Raw genomic sequence first — 15,462 nt, forward strand, 5'->3', positions numbered from 1 at the left:
GGACAGATTACTATAATGTTTTTTTTTTGTTTGTTTTGTTTTTGAAAGACATCCATGGTACGCAGAGGAATCCTACTGGCTTGATGATGACCCCTGACTGTGGCTGTGGCTTTGAAATGTCTGTCTAGACCAGACTTGGATGGATTGCCATGACTTTAGCAAATGTTAGCATAATATACTAAACTAAGATAGTGCACATGGTAAAACTCATGTTGCTACTGTGATCATGTTAGCATGCTAATGTTAGCTTAAAAAGCAAAATGTGAGTATTACTGATGTGTTTTCACTCATCTTACATAACAGATTGTTGTTGTTATTCGACCTGTTCAAACCACATGATGGAGAGAGAAATCACCACCGTAAAAGCTGAACATCTGTCTCCTCTGTGTAATCATACGTGCATCTTGTAAAGACAGTCATTATGCTTCCTACCATCCTCAGAGTCAGCTGACATTCATAATATTCAAATCCTCTGTCCCACATCTCACCCATTCTCATCTGGTCACCCAACATAGAGCTGCTAGCATGGCTGTGGACTGTTTTTGTTTTACTGGGTGTGTGCACAAAGCCCATAATCCAGTAGATTTTTGACAGGAAAGTGTTGTGCTTAGAGATTGTTTCCATCATGTCACCTTGGTATCTCAGTTGAAGAAAGTCAATCAAATCCCTCTGTTTTGGCTTTACCATTCTAGCTTTGCTGCTCACTTTATTTTGCACCCTACACAGTGAGCAATAGCTTTATCCTCTTTGGCTCACAAGGCAATTTTCCCATCTCTCTTGTGTCTGTGAGCAGAATATTTTAACAAAAAAGAGGTTGGCCCACCGGGTGAGAAAGATTGTGTTTGCCAGAAAAGTTAATAAACCAAGAGCCTCAAGTGTCAAAAAACAATCAGCTCAATTTTCTTTAATTACAGTTTGATTTTAATCTGATACTAAAGTTTAATCATAAAAAATAAATCTTTGACAGCTAGTTGTGTATTTACTCCATCAGTCATAACCTGTAGTGGGAGAAGTGTTGAATGCGTTTTTTTTACATTTGGCCTAAAAGCTGTCACATTTGAGAACATGACATCTGAAACACATTGGTGTCCACCTCTAAAAAATCCACTATTTGTAACATTCAATTATAAAAAGTGCACCTCACAAATCCCTCACCAAAACCGTGTCAATGAACCCTGTGAGGACAATTTTGATTCACCATGTGAAAACGACACTTTGGCACCAAAGACAAAAACAGCCTGTGCCATGGAAGTTGACCGATGTGTCATGAGATCATTTGTGTGGCTGTTGTGTGCAACAGCTCACCTGAATCCAGGGTTCACCTCTTATCAGTGTGACAGCAGAGTTAACTGGGCCAGCGTTTCATAGGGCACAGTGACGTCATCGGCCGGAGACGATATTGACATCTGAGGATAGTCCTGTTAAATCTCTGTTTGAAGATTTGCTGTCAGATGTGAGCCAACACACCCAAAGACACCGTCAACACATGAAAGTACTGGTGGAAGAAAAGGTTGATGTACACATAGTTTGATCAAACACTGAAACAGATTTATTGTACAAAACAAACATGGAAACCACACAGATGCATTCAACAAGGGCTGAAGTGCTGTATCAATTATTCCACCAGTTGATGGACTGAATTATTTTGGTAATCTTTTAATCATTTAAATCATTTGTTAAGAAAATGCACCAAATAATCTCTGGTGTCAGCTTCTCCAGTGTGAGGGTTATATGATTGCAAACTGAATATTTTTGGGTTCTGAACTGTTGGTCAAATAAAAACAAACATTTTGAAGTTGTCACCTTGTGCTTTACAAAACGGACCCTTCCTAAGTCCCACCCCTTTTTGGTCTGCGCTCTAAGTAACAGCTGAGCAAGCTTGGTACCTGATGGAACCTCGGTTTCTCCTTTCCTGTTAAAAAAGTGTGGCATCTTAAGTTAGCAAGTGTTGTGCTATCTTAAGCTAACTAGCTAATAAACGATGAATGTAGATTAGCTTGCTAGTCAGCCAGCGTTTTGCTAACATTGCTATCAGATATAACTAGCTAGCTGTGTTAGCTAGATGTAGGTTAGTTACCTAGTTAGCTAGCTTTGTCCTAACATTAGCTAAATTAACATTTGACTACATACCGCATGGCACATAGCATGTCTTAGCAGCCAATGGGAAACCAGATAAGATTTCCTTAACAGAAAAAAGGAAAGGCAGGACTTAGGAAAGGTCAACTTTCTCATTATTTTCTATTATTTTATAATCAGTTCAGAAAATCTGAATTACAGTTCCAGCCCCATTGACAACATCAAATATGTTACACAATGTAAAGCACCAGGTGGACTTTTTCCTTCATCACATTCTCAGCTTGAACAACATCTGCCATTATCTTCTTTATCAGCAACTCTTAGTCAGTCAGCCTTTCGAGCATTCATGAATCCTTTGAACACGTCTCATATTCACAGTTTTTAAACAATGACAGATAGTTTTCACCGACTCCAAGCTGTGGAGGTTTGGTGTGGATTTCTGCACAGGAAGATGTATAAAGATGACTGTCACTCTGCAGTAGGGTGTTGCCGACATGTATTACTCGAGTTAAGAGTCTTAGTTTGGGAAGATACCAACTGGCTGTCTGCATGAGTCACCTGAAAGTTGTGCAAGCTGATCACAGTCCTCACCTCGAACAACAGCCTTCTTATCAGGGTCCAATAGTTCATGCAGGGAGTGCTGCTGCTGCTGTTGTTGCATGAGGTGACTCAGAGAGCAGCCTTTTCAGATTTCCTCTGGGTTGAAAAATTGTGTGTTTTAATGCAGTTTGTGTGCCATCGAAAGTCCCCAGAAAACATTATCCTTGTCACGGCGTGAAGTATTCCTCAACAGTCCTTGTGGCTGCTGTGTGTGTGGTCTAGTTCTTCTTCTTCTCACTGTTGGTCTGTCCCTTGGGAACAGGTTTCATGAAATAAGCGGGGTTGGTGTGGCAGCGAAGGGCCAGCAGAGTCGGAGCAGCGGCAAGCAGCACATTGAGGGTGATAACAGGCCACCGCTTGTCTGCTGGGACTCGGTACGTGAAGGGAGTGCGAGAATGCAGAGATGCTCCGATATGGCACCACTGGGTCTGAGAGAACAGCAGCAAGGAGTTAACTTTATGCTTTATTTTCCATTTTCAAGGGGAAAAAAATCGATAACGGCAAAGACGTAATAAGCACCGTTACCTGAGCCATGGCCCCAGCAAAGAAGATGGTCCAGTCCAACATCCAGCTGCATCCAGGAGTTTTCAAACCATAGATGAAGACAGTCAGCAGGGGCAGAGCGTAGAACAAATACACCAGCATCTGTAGTCAAAGATAAGTTATCAGTTTGATCAAGAATACACAGCGTATTTGATTTACTCCCGTGTGTATCCACGTATTTTTCTCCAGACTGACCATAACCCTTGGAAAGCCGACTGGGTCTTTGAGGTAGGGCTCGTACTGGTAGATGTAGGTGAAACAGCCGTCTAGAGGACAGTCCAGCACCACCTGGAGCGCAGCAGGAGGAGGAGGAGGTCATAGTAACCAAACCATGCATTATATGTGACCTCATTTGATCAGACACAAAAGCCTCCATGTAGTTTTACTCACAAAAGCTCTGAAAACAGAGAAGGCCATGGCTCCAAGTAACAGAAGCGACAGAAGCAGGTCAGCAGGTCGAGACAGCAGACTTTTCTTCTGCTCCGATGAAATCTGGTCAACACAGAAATAATCTCTTCAAATAGGCACTTAAACACACAATGTGTAAGCTCTGCCACTACGGGTCCCTCTCACATTAAATCAATAACAAAAGACACAATTTAATGACATCATGAAATAGTGTGGGATCATGGGAGTTGTTATTTTCATTGTTAATCAACCACCATAGCCAATGAAGATCAGTCACATTCACCAGCTTAAATCCAGGAAGTTCTTGGTCGAGTCCAAAAGGGATAAATATATCAGGTATTTCGATTTTTGATTCTCAGGTTATATCAGTATAAACCTCAGTATAAGCCAGCATCAGTCAGGCTGTGATATCATCATTCAAGTACATTTGCACAAATTAGTCGACCCTCTGTGGCAGAGAGTCAAAACCTGCATGCTGGGATCCCTACAAGGGGTCACGAGATGAGTCCAAGAGGTCACAGGATTATTACCAGAGTGTGGAAACAAACAAAAAAGTTTGTTTTTCATTCTTTTCTTTAATGTTTGCTTTTCACCTCTGCCAAAGTGGTTATGTTTTTGGTGCTGTTTGTAAGAAAAAAACACTGGTCCAATTGTTATTAAATGTGATGGAAGGCTGCAACACAGGAAAAGGAAGAATGTATTTTGGAGCAGATACAAATCAAAGGATAGATACACAAATTATTTTTTACTTTTACTAGTAAACATTGCAATAGAGGGCATTCGGCCCCTCTGAGTGCTCCTTTAGTTTCTTACTCTAACAATTAATACTCCATAGTTTTACCTCTTAAGTCCTATGACAATAGCTCAAATGAAGATCTAAAAGGGAAAAAAGGTTGTACACCACTACTCTAGAATTACACAGGATACTGTAAATATCTCAACCGCTGAAACTGACCTTGTCAGCTGTGACAACTGGCATCTGTCTGGGTCTGCTGAAAAGCACGGACGCTGCCCAGAAAGGCACCAGAAAGAAAGGGATGTTCCTCCAAAAGGCCGGTCGAATGTTGGACCCAAATTTACCTGCATGAACAAGAATGTCATCAAACAGACAGTCACAAACAAACACCTGTGATGTGACGAATCGAAGTGCTCATGCAGGAAGCTCTCACCAACGACCACCCCAGGGATGAGAACAATCTGATGGGCGATGGAGGAGCCCGTCCACAGCAGCCCCAGGCTGCGATAGGACTTCCTGTGTAGACAGAAAATAATCAGGTTTCATTAAAGGCAGATTATGCAAGAGCTGGCCACATGTTGAAAAACAAATATAGGGCAGAATATCACCACAGTGACCCTGGACTATAGCTGCTGTTTGCTGGTTAGCTCAGTTAGCATTTTCATTAGCTTACTCTGGCCTGGAGCCAGAATGTTTTCAAACCTAACTCAGTGAATTAAGGGTTTATTTTTACCAAACCAGAGCTGATTGTTTGAACATTGGAAAGACTGTTGAGTTGAGTTGCTGAGTTATTTTTACATATTGCACCTTTAAGAGGACTCGCTGAGCACAGAGCGGACAGGTTGTGCTTACCCTCTGAACATACGGTGGATGATGGTGAGGAAGAGGACGAAGTGAACGACGCCTTCCCAGTAAGACATCATCACAGCGTAGGCGGTGCTCAGATGAGGCTCACCCTGAGGAGACATTTGGCAACACATGACGAATTTTAACAATTGTGAAACACAAACCATCATTGGGAGGCGGTCTTAGAAAGGAAGAGAGTCGGTCCTCTCACCATCTTTATATAGAAGCTCATGAAGCCTGAGATGAAGCCGTCCTGCTCTAAAGCGTTAGTCAGACCCACCATGCAGGTGAAGGAAAACTCTGCAAACACTGGACACACGAGGAGGAACGATGACAATAGAAACAACACTTCACCTCAGTTCACTGATAGATGTTTAAGTGTGTGTTTTACCATAGAATAAAGGGTCCACTTTCGCCCTGTTTCCCACAGTGAGGAGGAGGAGAAGAAGAACAAATCCAAGGACGACCATTCCCATTCCCAGGATAGGAAGAGGTCTGAGGAGCAACAGTGATGCTGATCAGTTTATCTGTGCAACCCGTCATGTATTTTAACTACAACTATTTCAATAACTTAGAAATGATCTTTACATTTTTAGGCCATTTCACAATATATATCTTGTTATATACATTTTCTCTATATACTGTAAATTCTCAAGTGCAAACACTCAATGATCTTTTGCTGGGTGACAAAATCAAATAAAACAAAACTTATATTATTTTTTTATAAGTTGCTGGGATAACTACTGGTGCTTTCACAAAATATTAACACATTTTTAGATAAATAATCATTAAGTAATGTGGATATGATGACTAAGTGGGTACAGACAAATAATAGAATGGCTTAACAGTGATTCACATTAATACTTTAATCTGAAAAAAGAAAAAAAAAGTGTTTTGAAGTGAAGGTTTGTTGATTGTAATATTTCCCCAGAAAGCATTTCATTTCAACCTGTTAGTTCTTCCATCTTCCTCTTAGAAAACTTACATCAACACTCTTTCACTCATGATTCAAAGAACCCAAACTCCTCTCTCATCCTTTTCAAGGTCTCTACGTTCTCCTTTAAACATCAAATTCAAAGATTTTCAGCAACTTACAAGTTTTCTTGAACATTCAATAGTTATGTCAGAGTAAGATGTAACACTGCTGGTCAAGTTTTGTACAACAACCAAGCTGTGTGATCTCTTTAAGCGAAGAAATGTTTGTTAAATCCAAAGCAGCAATGATCAGATGATCGATCGATTAGTTGTCAATTGTTAAATCAATTGCCACCTATTTTAATAATTGTTCTTAGCCATTTTGTTTGGAGAAAAGAAAAGAAAATATGAATATTTTCAGTTTTCTTTAGTCATGACAGTAAATCTAATTTGGTAAACCGTGATCAGCATTTTACATGGTTTTCTGATCCTTTAAAGACCAATCAACTATTGATTAATCAAGAAAATGATTAAAATATTAATCAATAATGAGCAGCCCTAGTTAAAATACTTTCTTGAGCTGTTTGGATCAGCTGCATTGACCACCAGGGGTGAGTTTGGGTGATATATTTTCATTTTAAAAGCCTTGCACTCAAGGTAACCAATTAATTCACTTTGTTTACTTTGAAAGGATTATTATGTTTTCCTTGAATTCGCTTAATTTTACATTCAAGGCTTAAGTGAATCTTGTTTTTCTGTGTAGGCTTTTATAATCTACAACAGTAAGTCTAACCGAGGTTACCTCAGGATAAACACTCCCTCACTAAACCTCTTTTTTTTTTTCCTTCCAGGCGGAGGGCCGCCGCTTCATAAGCCTATTAATAACAAGCTTTACTGTGCGATGCCTCAAGATGACAGGGAAGTTATCAAAGAGTGTATATACAGACACACACTTACTCCTGAAGAGCAGGGATGTTGTTCATGGTGTACAAAACTCCAGGAGCCAAGAGAGAGACGAGAAACACGCAGACCTCCACCGGCAGCCTCATGGTTCAGCACTTCTTCTTTGTTTGACCTCTTTTTAAGAAAAAAAAACAAGGAAATGCCCAGGTAGAAATATTCCTGCTAAACACGCCTGGTTGTGAATGGATGCATGTTCTCCACGGTCACCGAGGGAAGGAGGTAATTTAAAAGGCGTGTCACTGGTTGCCTTTTGATCTGTGATTAAAAAAACACACAACGCAACGCTGCTGCAGCCGCTGCAACACGTCTCCTGTCTGCTGTGTGTGGGTCTCAAAGTTCAGCTCAGGGGTCCAGAGAGCCAAGATTTAAAGAGAAAGCGATGCCAAGTTCCAGTGGCGGAGTCGGGCTGTCTGAGGGCTGGGGGGCAAAAAGGAGAGAGGGGAGAAAAAGGGGCAAAAGCTCTATGCAGTATTTGATGGTTGAGACCTGGAGGATTCTGGAACCAAAGCCGAGGTTTCTGAGGTTTTCCCCTAGAAAGTGTTGAGTTTCATAGACTTTGTTTCCTGCATTCTGGTGACTTTTAAATAATAGAAATAAAATAGTAAGTGCATACATTTTTTTTTTGCAATCGGATGCCTGCAGATGACCTGCACAGTGGAACCACAGCATTTAGCCTCACCTAGTTTATCACAGAAAACACAAAAAATTTATATTTTACCGTTTTTCTCTGAGTATTTTACTTAAACTTTCTTAGAAAAAGTTTACCAGTTCCTAGTTCAGATAATGGATTGCAGAACTATGGAAACTAAGGCTCAATTTGTCAATCCTCTAAACACAAAACTGAAAGAGATAATCATATCTGTCCCACATCCTCCTAAAACTAATTATTTGCACCAAAATTCTATACACAGCTATAGTATATCACATTCAAATATATTGTGTAAAGTTGTGTAGAAGTTGTTTACTTTTTCTCCAGGAGGTTACAGTTTTATGATAAATGCAGTATACAGTATACAGTGTACACCTATATTTTTAAAAACACATTCTGAACCTACAGCTCAGTTTGTCAAAATTCAAAATACAAAACTGAAAAGAGTTAAGCATCCTGACAAAGCTTCACGAAATTGATACACGCAGTTATCATATTAATAATAACACTGGTTTGAGAGATTTAAAGCACAACTGTGCTGCATTGGCTTGAGTTTTGAAAATACACAAATATTCTCCGTTTTGGTAAAAACTTACAGTATTTGCACTGATACATAAAACGAGAGACACTATAGTTAGAAAATGTTCTGCCTGCCATTCTGGTGATGTAATGATGAAATCAGAGCACAAATATGTTGATGAGTCAACCAAGTTGCCCAGATTTAATTAGGAATCGGCTCGCCTCCCTCTTCCTCCTCCTCTTGCTCTCACTCTTCCTCTTCCTCTCTGTTCTTCATGCTGCTCCAGTTTTCTCCACACAGTAGAGGTCATTTAAAGCCTCTTTCCAATTGAGTTTGAACAGGTATCTGTGTTTGTATCTGTATTCGGAGACAAGACCAGTAATAAGTGTGATTTTTACCAACATTTTCTAACTAAATATTCAATTGCAATGCGGTGCACCTAATATTGGTATAGAATTAATTCTGACATATATCCCCATATGCTCATACTTTACTTTTCATCTCTCTCTTTTATTTCTTACTGAACTAACCACAACCACCACCTCTAATTTAAGAGGGGGTATTGAAAAATAGAAATACAAGAATATAAAAATATCCAAAGGGAATAATCCTAGTGCATTAAATCAATGATGATAAACTTTTTTTTTTTTTTAACTATGCAGAGATAATCAAGGAGTTTGCATTTTCCAAATAATGATGAGCAACTTTGGATAGAAGAAATATCCGTTTCATCCCATTATTTGTGTTTCCCTGAATAACAGGTTCGGACTCGGGGTCACCCATAGACTTTCTTCTGTTTGAGTGAAAAACTGTTGATACATGAGCTTCATGTTTTCATAATTGCATGTATAGTTTTTGTATGTATGTGATGGAGAGAAACTAAATAATCCAACCTGTGGTCACTGACCGGTCAGTGAATGCTTGCACAGTCTGCCACCTGGTGGAGAAACTGTCCCCTGTTTCACTTTCTTTCCCTCATGTCTTTTTCATCTTCGTGCTTTTGTTTTCTAATTTCAGACAGTTCATGGAATCCTGGTACTTGAGATGAGTATCTCGTGATAAAAGTTTAAAAAAAAACAAAAAACAAAACCCCGTCACGCTGCACATGTTGAAGAGCTGTCTAGGCTCCTGTGGCCCCTGGGGTTCGATTAAGGAGCCATCTGTCCCGTTTGGTGTGAGATTAAGAACTCCTCCGTCTGATGTCTCCAGAGTTGATTAGATTCAGGATTATATCTGAGAGAGAACATAAAGTTCAGAACAAAGATTATGGTTTTTTTTTCAGTCACAGGGGGTCATCACTGTCACATTTCGTGAGCAGTTTCTTTACAAAGTATCTTCTCAAACCGCTCTGTTTTCAGCTTATTGTAAATATTGAGCACATGTGTTATGCAACAGCATCTTATGGATGAACACTTGTAAAGCGGGTCTACATCTAATGCAACTTTATCTTCTGTAACAAAGCGGCTGAAGAGGATTAATGCTGCTGTTGCCACAGAAACTTAGTGGCCAGTGGAAAGAGAGAGTAGAGAGGGGTGGGGAGTCCATGGAGAGAGTAGGAGCAGACAGAGAGCAGATCTAGACAACCCTTCGCCCACACAGCAGGCACACAGTTTTTTGAGGTGACACAGTTTCCAGCCAGTCTGCCACCATGCTGCACCCTTTAATCATCGGCATCATGACCGTAAACACCTCTCTAACCGTCGTCTACTGGGCCTTCATCCTGAGCGATGCCTACTTCAGCTGGCTGATGGAGCCGGAGGACAAACCCAAGAAGGTGGTCACCCCGGCCTGAGGGAGTCACAGTCAAAATGGACTGACCAAATGAATGGGTGTCATTATTTATTTTGCTTACGACTAGTCTGCAAGGGCAGCTCAGCTTGTAGTGCTTTCTGTGGAGATTCTGCTTTCTGTTTTGCCTGGAGAAGAACTTCTGTCAACTTTTTTACCGAAGTGAACGAGAGAGGAGTCATTTTTTACAGGTAACGTCTGCTGAAAATTAATCTAAAACTCTGCTATAAAAATGTTGAGACAAATCATATTTTCAAGCAATGTGCAACCGTCTTTAGTGCTTTTTGAGTTTTGAATCAAACCCAAACTCTTAAGTTTAGAAATAAACCCAAAAAGTTTCATCCACCTAAAATCTTTAGTTGAGATAATTTGCTTTTCTTCAGTTTTTTTTTTTTTAGAAACAAAAAAACCCCATTTTGTTAAATTTCCTTAAATTCATTAAAGTCAATAATGGTTAATAATGTAATATTTTCAATTGCAATCATTTAATTTTTCAGGTTCACAGCTCACTCTGAACTGTTTTTTGGCATACAAGAACTTTCTGGTTTTCTAAAACCCAAAAATTCATCTTTATCCAAAGAAGAAAATTAAATTATCACAGCAAAAGATTATACAGTAGGTCGGCACAACTTAAGAGTTTGAGTTTGGGTTGAAACTGTAGACCACTCCCTTGAAATTAAGAGCTTTCTCAACATTTTATAGTGATTGAATTTTATTATCTAAATGCACCTCATATGGATTGCGTCCTCTGTCTTGCTCTCTGCTGACTCAGTTAGAAGATGCTGCTGGTGACAGAGGCCACTCGGGTCAATCAAATCCGGTCATGGATTACCAAAGAACACCTTGATGCTGACACAGACAGCCTTACTCTTCCTGAGAGACACACACTCACAGACCTCACACGACACGTTCCCTCCTACTTTACCAGAGGATTTGATTTTCATTCATCCTTTTATATCCATTTTTTTTTTCCCTGATCACGCCTCTTTCCGCTTCTACACAACATGTCACACGTCTTCTACTGCGGTCTGCACCCAGTCTCCTGGTTCATTCTTTTCATGAACGTCACCATCACCATCATAGAATGGCAGTTCCTCATTTCTCAGTTTATCAAAGTTTCCAGGCCAGAAGAAGAACAATCTAAAGCTTAGAGAAGAAATACACGGCCTGATGTTCCACCGAGAAGATCTGGGAGGATAAAAACTTGTTTTTGGATCGCTGTTTAGCTGTAGAGAAAAATCACTGATGGTAGGATTTGTCATGATAGAGCAATCGCTGTGGTAAGCTTTATGTTTGTGTGACATTAACCTTCTTCTGTGTGTTTCTGGTTTCTTCCAGAGCCGTCTGTGCGCAACCAATTTGGAAGTCCTTTCATTCACAAGTCAAAGAAGAAGCGCCGAAGAGTTGTTTAAAGTTTTGATTACAAGGTAAGGAGTCATCTTTATGCCCTAAAATTTAACTGTAACATCTTAAAACTTCATCATTTCATCAACATTTGATTTTTCCAGGGTTTCTGTGGGTCCTTAAAAAGTTTGAAATACTTTAAAATAATTGAATTTTAGGCCTCAAAATGTCTTAAAATTTTGACAGAGTGATTGGATTATGAAGTTAAAGTTGCTTTTCTAAAGTTTCATCTAATGCGCTTCACTTTTAAATGTGTTTTTGGGGAAAGAAATTGTATTGATCACACCGTAACAACTACAAAACAAAACTCTATGTTAATTCCTGTGACCCCTATGCAACAAAGACGTAGGTGAGCTGTTTCAAACCATCTTCTCTGATTCTGCCGTTGCTAAAGCCATTTAATTTTCCCCCACAGAACTGATGCAGTAGATCTTAAAATTGCATTCATAGCGGTCTTAAAAAGCCTGAAATTTAACTTGTTGAAACTTGCAGAAACCCTTTTTTCATAACATACATTAGAAAGGGAGTTGATACGTTGCTCTTTATAAATTTTATATCAGACTTTCATAAGTTACATTTGATGATGTACAGTTTTCATACCCATGGGTATATTTATTGGTCACAAGTCTCAGATTGCATTTTGAAATATCACCATCTGGCTCTATTATGAAGCCAATGAGTCATAAAAATAAAACGTCACATCGGTGATTTATGTGACACGATATTTATAGAACATAAAAAGTGGACCTGCTGTACTTAAGATTAATTTAAAGCTTGGAATATCCATAAAGCAATGCCAGTTTAAACCCAAGAGAAAGTGAGCTCACTGTAATATATGGATCATATATACTCTATATATATGCAACGTGGTCATGGAGGACCATAAGCCTCTTTGGCGTATTACTGTCCACCTCTCCTCGCTCATATCTCTAATCCCTGCAGATGGAAAGCTGATATTGCTCTGTGACAGACTCAATCCTATTAACTCTGTCTGTCCTATATTCACCTCACACTCCTTGCTCCCCTGGATATTTTGACCGAGGAGGACCCCTCTCCAAAACACTAGAAGGAGGAGGAATGCTGGGATTTAAGTCTAGACGAAAGATTAGGAGAATTGGCACACTTATGGCATCGCATTTTTCTTGTCTGGTGAACTACATTTCTGCAGCACTACTCTGTGACAGAGAGCTGTCACTCATACGCCACCATGTTCTCATTTTTGAACCATCTTGACATTTCCATCTGTCACCAATCCTGACATTCAAATGTTCGAAATCTTCTAACGCTGAGTCACTCTCCCCCCTCGTCTCGACATGTTTTCAAAGTTTTCACGGCGCCATGAAGGAGCTCGGATCTGCGACAAGACAATAAAACTCTGATAGGCACTTCATCACATTCTTTGAATAGACTATCCAGTACGAGACAGTATCCACTTCACCATGAACCAGCAATCAGTTGAGTCCCTGAACGCCTCAGGAGGAGCTCTGCTCTTGAACCTCACACAGCTGGCGTTTGAGCACCGGCAGCTCCTCCAGCTGTCCAGGAGGAAGGAGGAGGAGGCCTATTTCGTGGACTACATACCACCAGCAAGAGATGCTATAACTCTGCCGCGCAATGTAGTCTACGTCCTAGTTGGGGTGGTGTTGGTTATAGTTGCCACTTACGCCATAGTGGGACACCTGATCAAAGATCTGATGCATGACCTGGCAGGTAACCCTTCCCCCCGGCTGGTGTCCTCTCCTTCCCATCACTCTTTCCAGTCTGGTGTCCATGTCTGCAGAGTCCTTTTTTTCCTCTCCTCTTGGAGCAAGACGCCATAAGTGTTTTGTCTTTCCCTTTTTTCTCCTTGTGGGTGACCATGTTGCTTGGTGATCTATCCAAAGGGTTTTCTTCTTATACCATCAAGGTGAATGCCAAAAACTGTCTACAGTTTGAGTGAATGACTGCTGTTAAAGTAACATCTTGAAGGGGCACTCTGGTGATTTTCTATTGCGCCTCCACAAAGTTGAGAGGCCAAGATATCCAGACTTTCAGTCCCAGAAATACTGGATCCCACATTTAACATATTACAGCTCATTAGCATCTTTATTTGACCCACACTGCCTGGTGAATGTCCACTTCCTTCAAACTCCTGTGTGTAATGCAAGCTCTGTTAAAAATGTGTCCAAACCAAAGCTGAGATAACCCTGACGACGTCCGGGTTATGATGAGACAAAAGCGTGCAAGCTGCAACAAAATAAACTAATTGAACTCCCAAAATGTCAAGAAAGGATATATTCTCACATTCTCTTCTTATTAAACAGAAAATTACAACTTTTATTACCACTTTTTTTTCTTTCAAACTCCTTTGTGTAATGCAGGCTCTGTTAAAAATGTGTCCAAACTGAAGCCGACATAATCCTGATGACGTCCTGGTTATAGACCCAAAGCAAAACTGTCATCTTTCTGTGTCGCTGGATGCCAAAACTGGAATAGTAATGACTCAAAACTTTAGTTTCATCACGTGCGAACTGCCACTGTCAGACAAAAAAACAAAGACAACTTTGGCTAAATGCGATAACAACATTAACATTATTAAACAGAAAATAACGACCGAACACGGTTGTCAAAATGAAGTCATCATCATCAAATTAAAGTTTTTCTCTTTTACTGAGCCTTAATTGCCTTGTTAACTCTGTAAAACACACTTCATTTAAACTTAACAGAGAGAAACAAAGTAAAACTCACTCTTGGTCAGTTTTTCCACTGTTATAACGATAACCACCTCTAGTGTGGTCAGATAAATCCTCAATCCTCCTCCAGCCCAGTGGGTGTGGACTATGCCTGTCACTCTGCAGACCATTAAATGAGCAATTTAAAAGGAGAAAAATCTCCCCAAGAAACAAGCAGCAACTCAGCCAATTGCCAGTATATTTGTCTATTTGTTTAACCCTATGGCAGCAGAAAGATCGTCCATCCATTGGGTGAGTGCACACAAGTCAGGTCAGGAGATCTTGTGTTTTCTTTAGTTATTAAGAAACAAACCAACAAGACCTGCCAGCTAGCGTTAGCAAACGTCTTTTAAGAATTGTCTTTCCTCACCCTAAGCTCTGCCCACAAAAAGTCTAATGCTGACCAACAGAAAACGGGTCGATTTTTTAAATTTTAGAGCTCCTCCAAAACCACAGAATAAATCACACAACTTTTTCGCAGGCTGAGTTATCCCCACAACGTGTAAATTGAATTTCATGAGTAAAACCGGTGGAGTGCCCCTTTAAAACAAACACTTAAAAGTCACAGAAAGTCATTTTTAATTAATATCATTCTCATGTTGTTATTTTTTCTCCTCACAGACTGGATTCTTGGCCCCAAACCGGTGGAGGATGATTCAGAGGAAGGCAGGACAGAAATAGAAGAGGAGCGGCGGCTGAGTGTTTCCAATAAGCTGATGGAGGAGGATGGGCTGAAGATGGAGAAGGAGAAGGACGGTTTTCTGCCCGGCTCCCACTGGGGAGACACGGGCTGTCGCCGTCCATCCTCCCCTCCTCCTCTGAGAAGCACCATTGCTTCCTCATACTCCGGAGATAAAAGGATATCAACTTATAGTGTGACCTTCGCCTGCCCCGCGACCCCTTATGTCACTTCCCTTTGAGTTACCTCATGTCAGTGCAGTGATCAGTGTTGTCTTTTTGCTGTAGCAATGCTTTTCTTTTATATAAACACATGTATAGTAGGTACTCATTTTGCTAACAAAGGCTTTCTTTGATTACTTATTAAAAATGTATGTGAACCTGGTCCATATTGTCAGTCATTCAGAATACACTGCACTATGTTATCGTTCACTGCCCAAACATTTCACCTGGTAAGAAATGTAAATTATGTACAATGTAAACTTCAAAGATGTTGATGTGAGCTGTAAAAAAAACTATTTAGTTAAAATAACTAAACATTTTTTACCTTTGTCATTGAAAATGTCAACTTCCTCCATGAAAACATCAAGAAAGTTTTGAAAAATTGCACATGAATTGCATTTTC

General features: G+C 40.1%; 2 protein-coding genes across 7 annotated transcripts; one reads left to right on the plus strand and one right to left on the minus strand.

Annotated features, from left to right (window-relative positions):
* Nucleotides 1-1,526: 1,526 nt before the first annotated feature.
* Nucleotides 1,527-7,223, minus strand: LOC146317549 (transmembrane 6 superfamily member 2-like). The gene is made up of 10 exons (XM_084732021.1): nucleotides 7,082-7,223; nucleotides 5,601-5,704; nucleotides 5,421-5,518; nucleotides 5,216-5,319; nucleotides 4,797-4,879; nucleotides 4,583-4,707; nucleotides 3,610-3,711; nucleotides 3,415-3,507; nucleotides 3,202-3,321; nucleotides 1,527-3,104 (listed from the first exon to the last, which is right to left on the minus strand). Exons 1-10 carry the CDS (start codon nucleotides 7,171-7,173, stop codon nucleotides 2,895-2,897), a joined length of 1,131 nt encoding a protein of 376 aa, XP_084588147.1. The 5' UTR covers nucleotides 7,174-7,223; the 3' UTR covers nucleotides 1,527-2,894.
* Nucleotides 7,165-15,222, plus strand: LOC146317550 (uncharacterized). 6 transcript variants are annotated; one of them, XM_084732024.1, is made up of 4 exons: nucleotides 7,165-7,306; nucleotides 11,383-11,471; nucleotides 12,774-13,158; nucleotides 14,781-15,222. In XM_084732024.1, the coding sequence occupies exons 3-4, from the start codon at nucleotides 12,888-12,890 to the stop codon at nucleotides 15,077-15,079; spliced, it is 570 nt and encodes a 189-aa protein (XP_084588150.1). In that variant the 5' UTR covers nucleotides 7,165-7,306; nucleotides 11,383-11,471; nucleotides 12,774-12,887; the 3' UTR covers nucleotides 15,080-15,222. The 6 variants fall into 6 exon arrangements, 3 of the variants coding, with proteins under 3 accessions (XP_084588150.1, XP_084588148.1, XP_084588149.1); XM_084732022.1 differs by lacking the exon at nucleotides 7,165-7,306 and adding an exon at nucleotides 9,562-10,235; XM_084732023.1 differs by lacking the exon at nucleotides 7,165-7,306 and adding an exon at nucleotides 10,772-11,292.
* The last annotated feature ends 240 nt before the right edge of the window (nucleotides 15,223-15,462 follow it).

This window comes from Lutjanus erythropterus, chromosome 12 (genome assembly GCF_056507025.1).
Source record: "Lutjanus erythropterus isolate fLutEry1 chromosome 12, fLutEry1.hap2, whole genome shotgun sequence".
Classification (NCBI taxonomy): domain Eukaryota; kingdom Metazoa; phylum Chordata; class Actinopteri; order Lutjaniformes; family Lutjanidae; genus Lutjanus; species Lutjanus erythropterus.

Coding starts and splice junctions, on each gene's coding strand:
- LOC146317550 (XM_084732024.1), top strand. CDS start 12,888: ATGAACCAGCAATCAGTTGAGTCCCTGAACGCCTCAGGAGGAGCTCTG. Junction 13,159..14,780: donor TCTGATGCATGACCTGGCAG/GTAACCCTTCCC, acceptor TTCTCCTCACAG/ACTGGATTCTTGGCCCCAAA.
- LOC146317549 (XM_084732021.1), bottom strand. CDS start 7,173: ATGAGGCTGCCGGTGGAGGTCTGCGTGTTTCTCGTCTCTCTCTTGGCT. Junction 5,705..7,081: donor AACATCCCTGCTCTTCAGGA/GTAAGTGTGTGT, acceptor GTTGCTCCTCAG/ACCTCTTCCTATCCTGGGAA. Junction 3,712..4,582: donor CAGTTGTCACAGCTGACAAG/GTCAGTTTCAGC, acceptor TGTGTTGACCAG/ATTTCATCGGAGCAGAAGAA.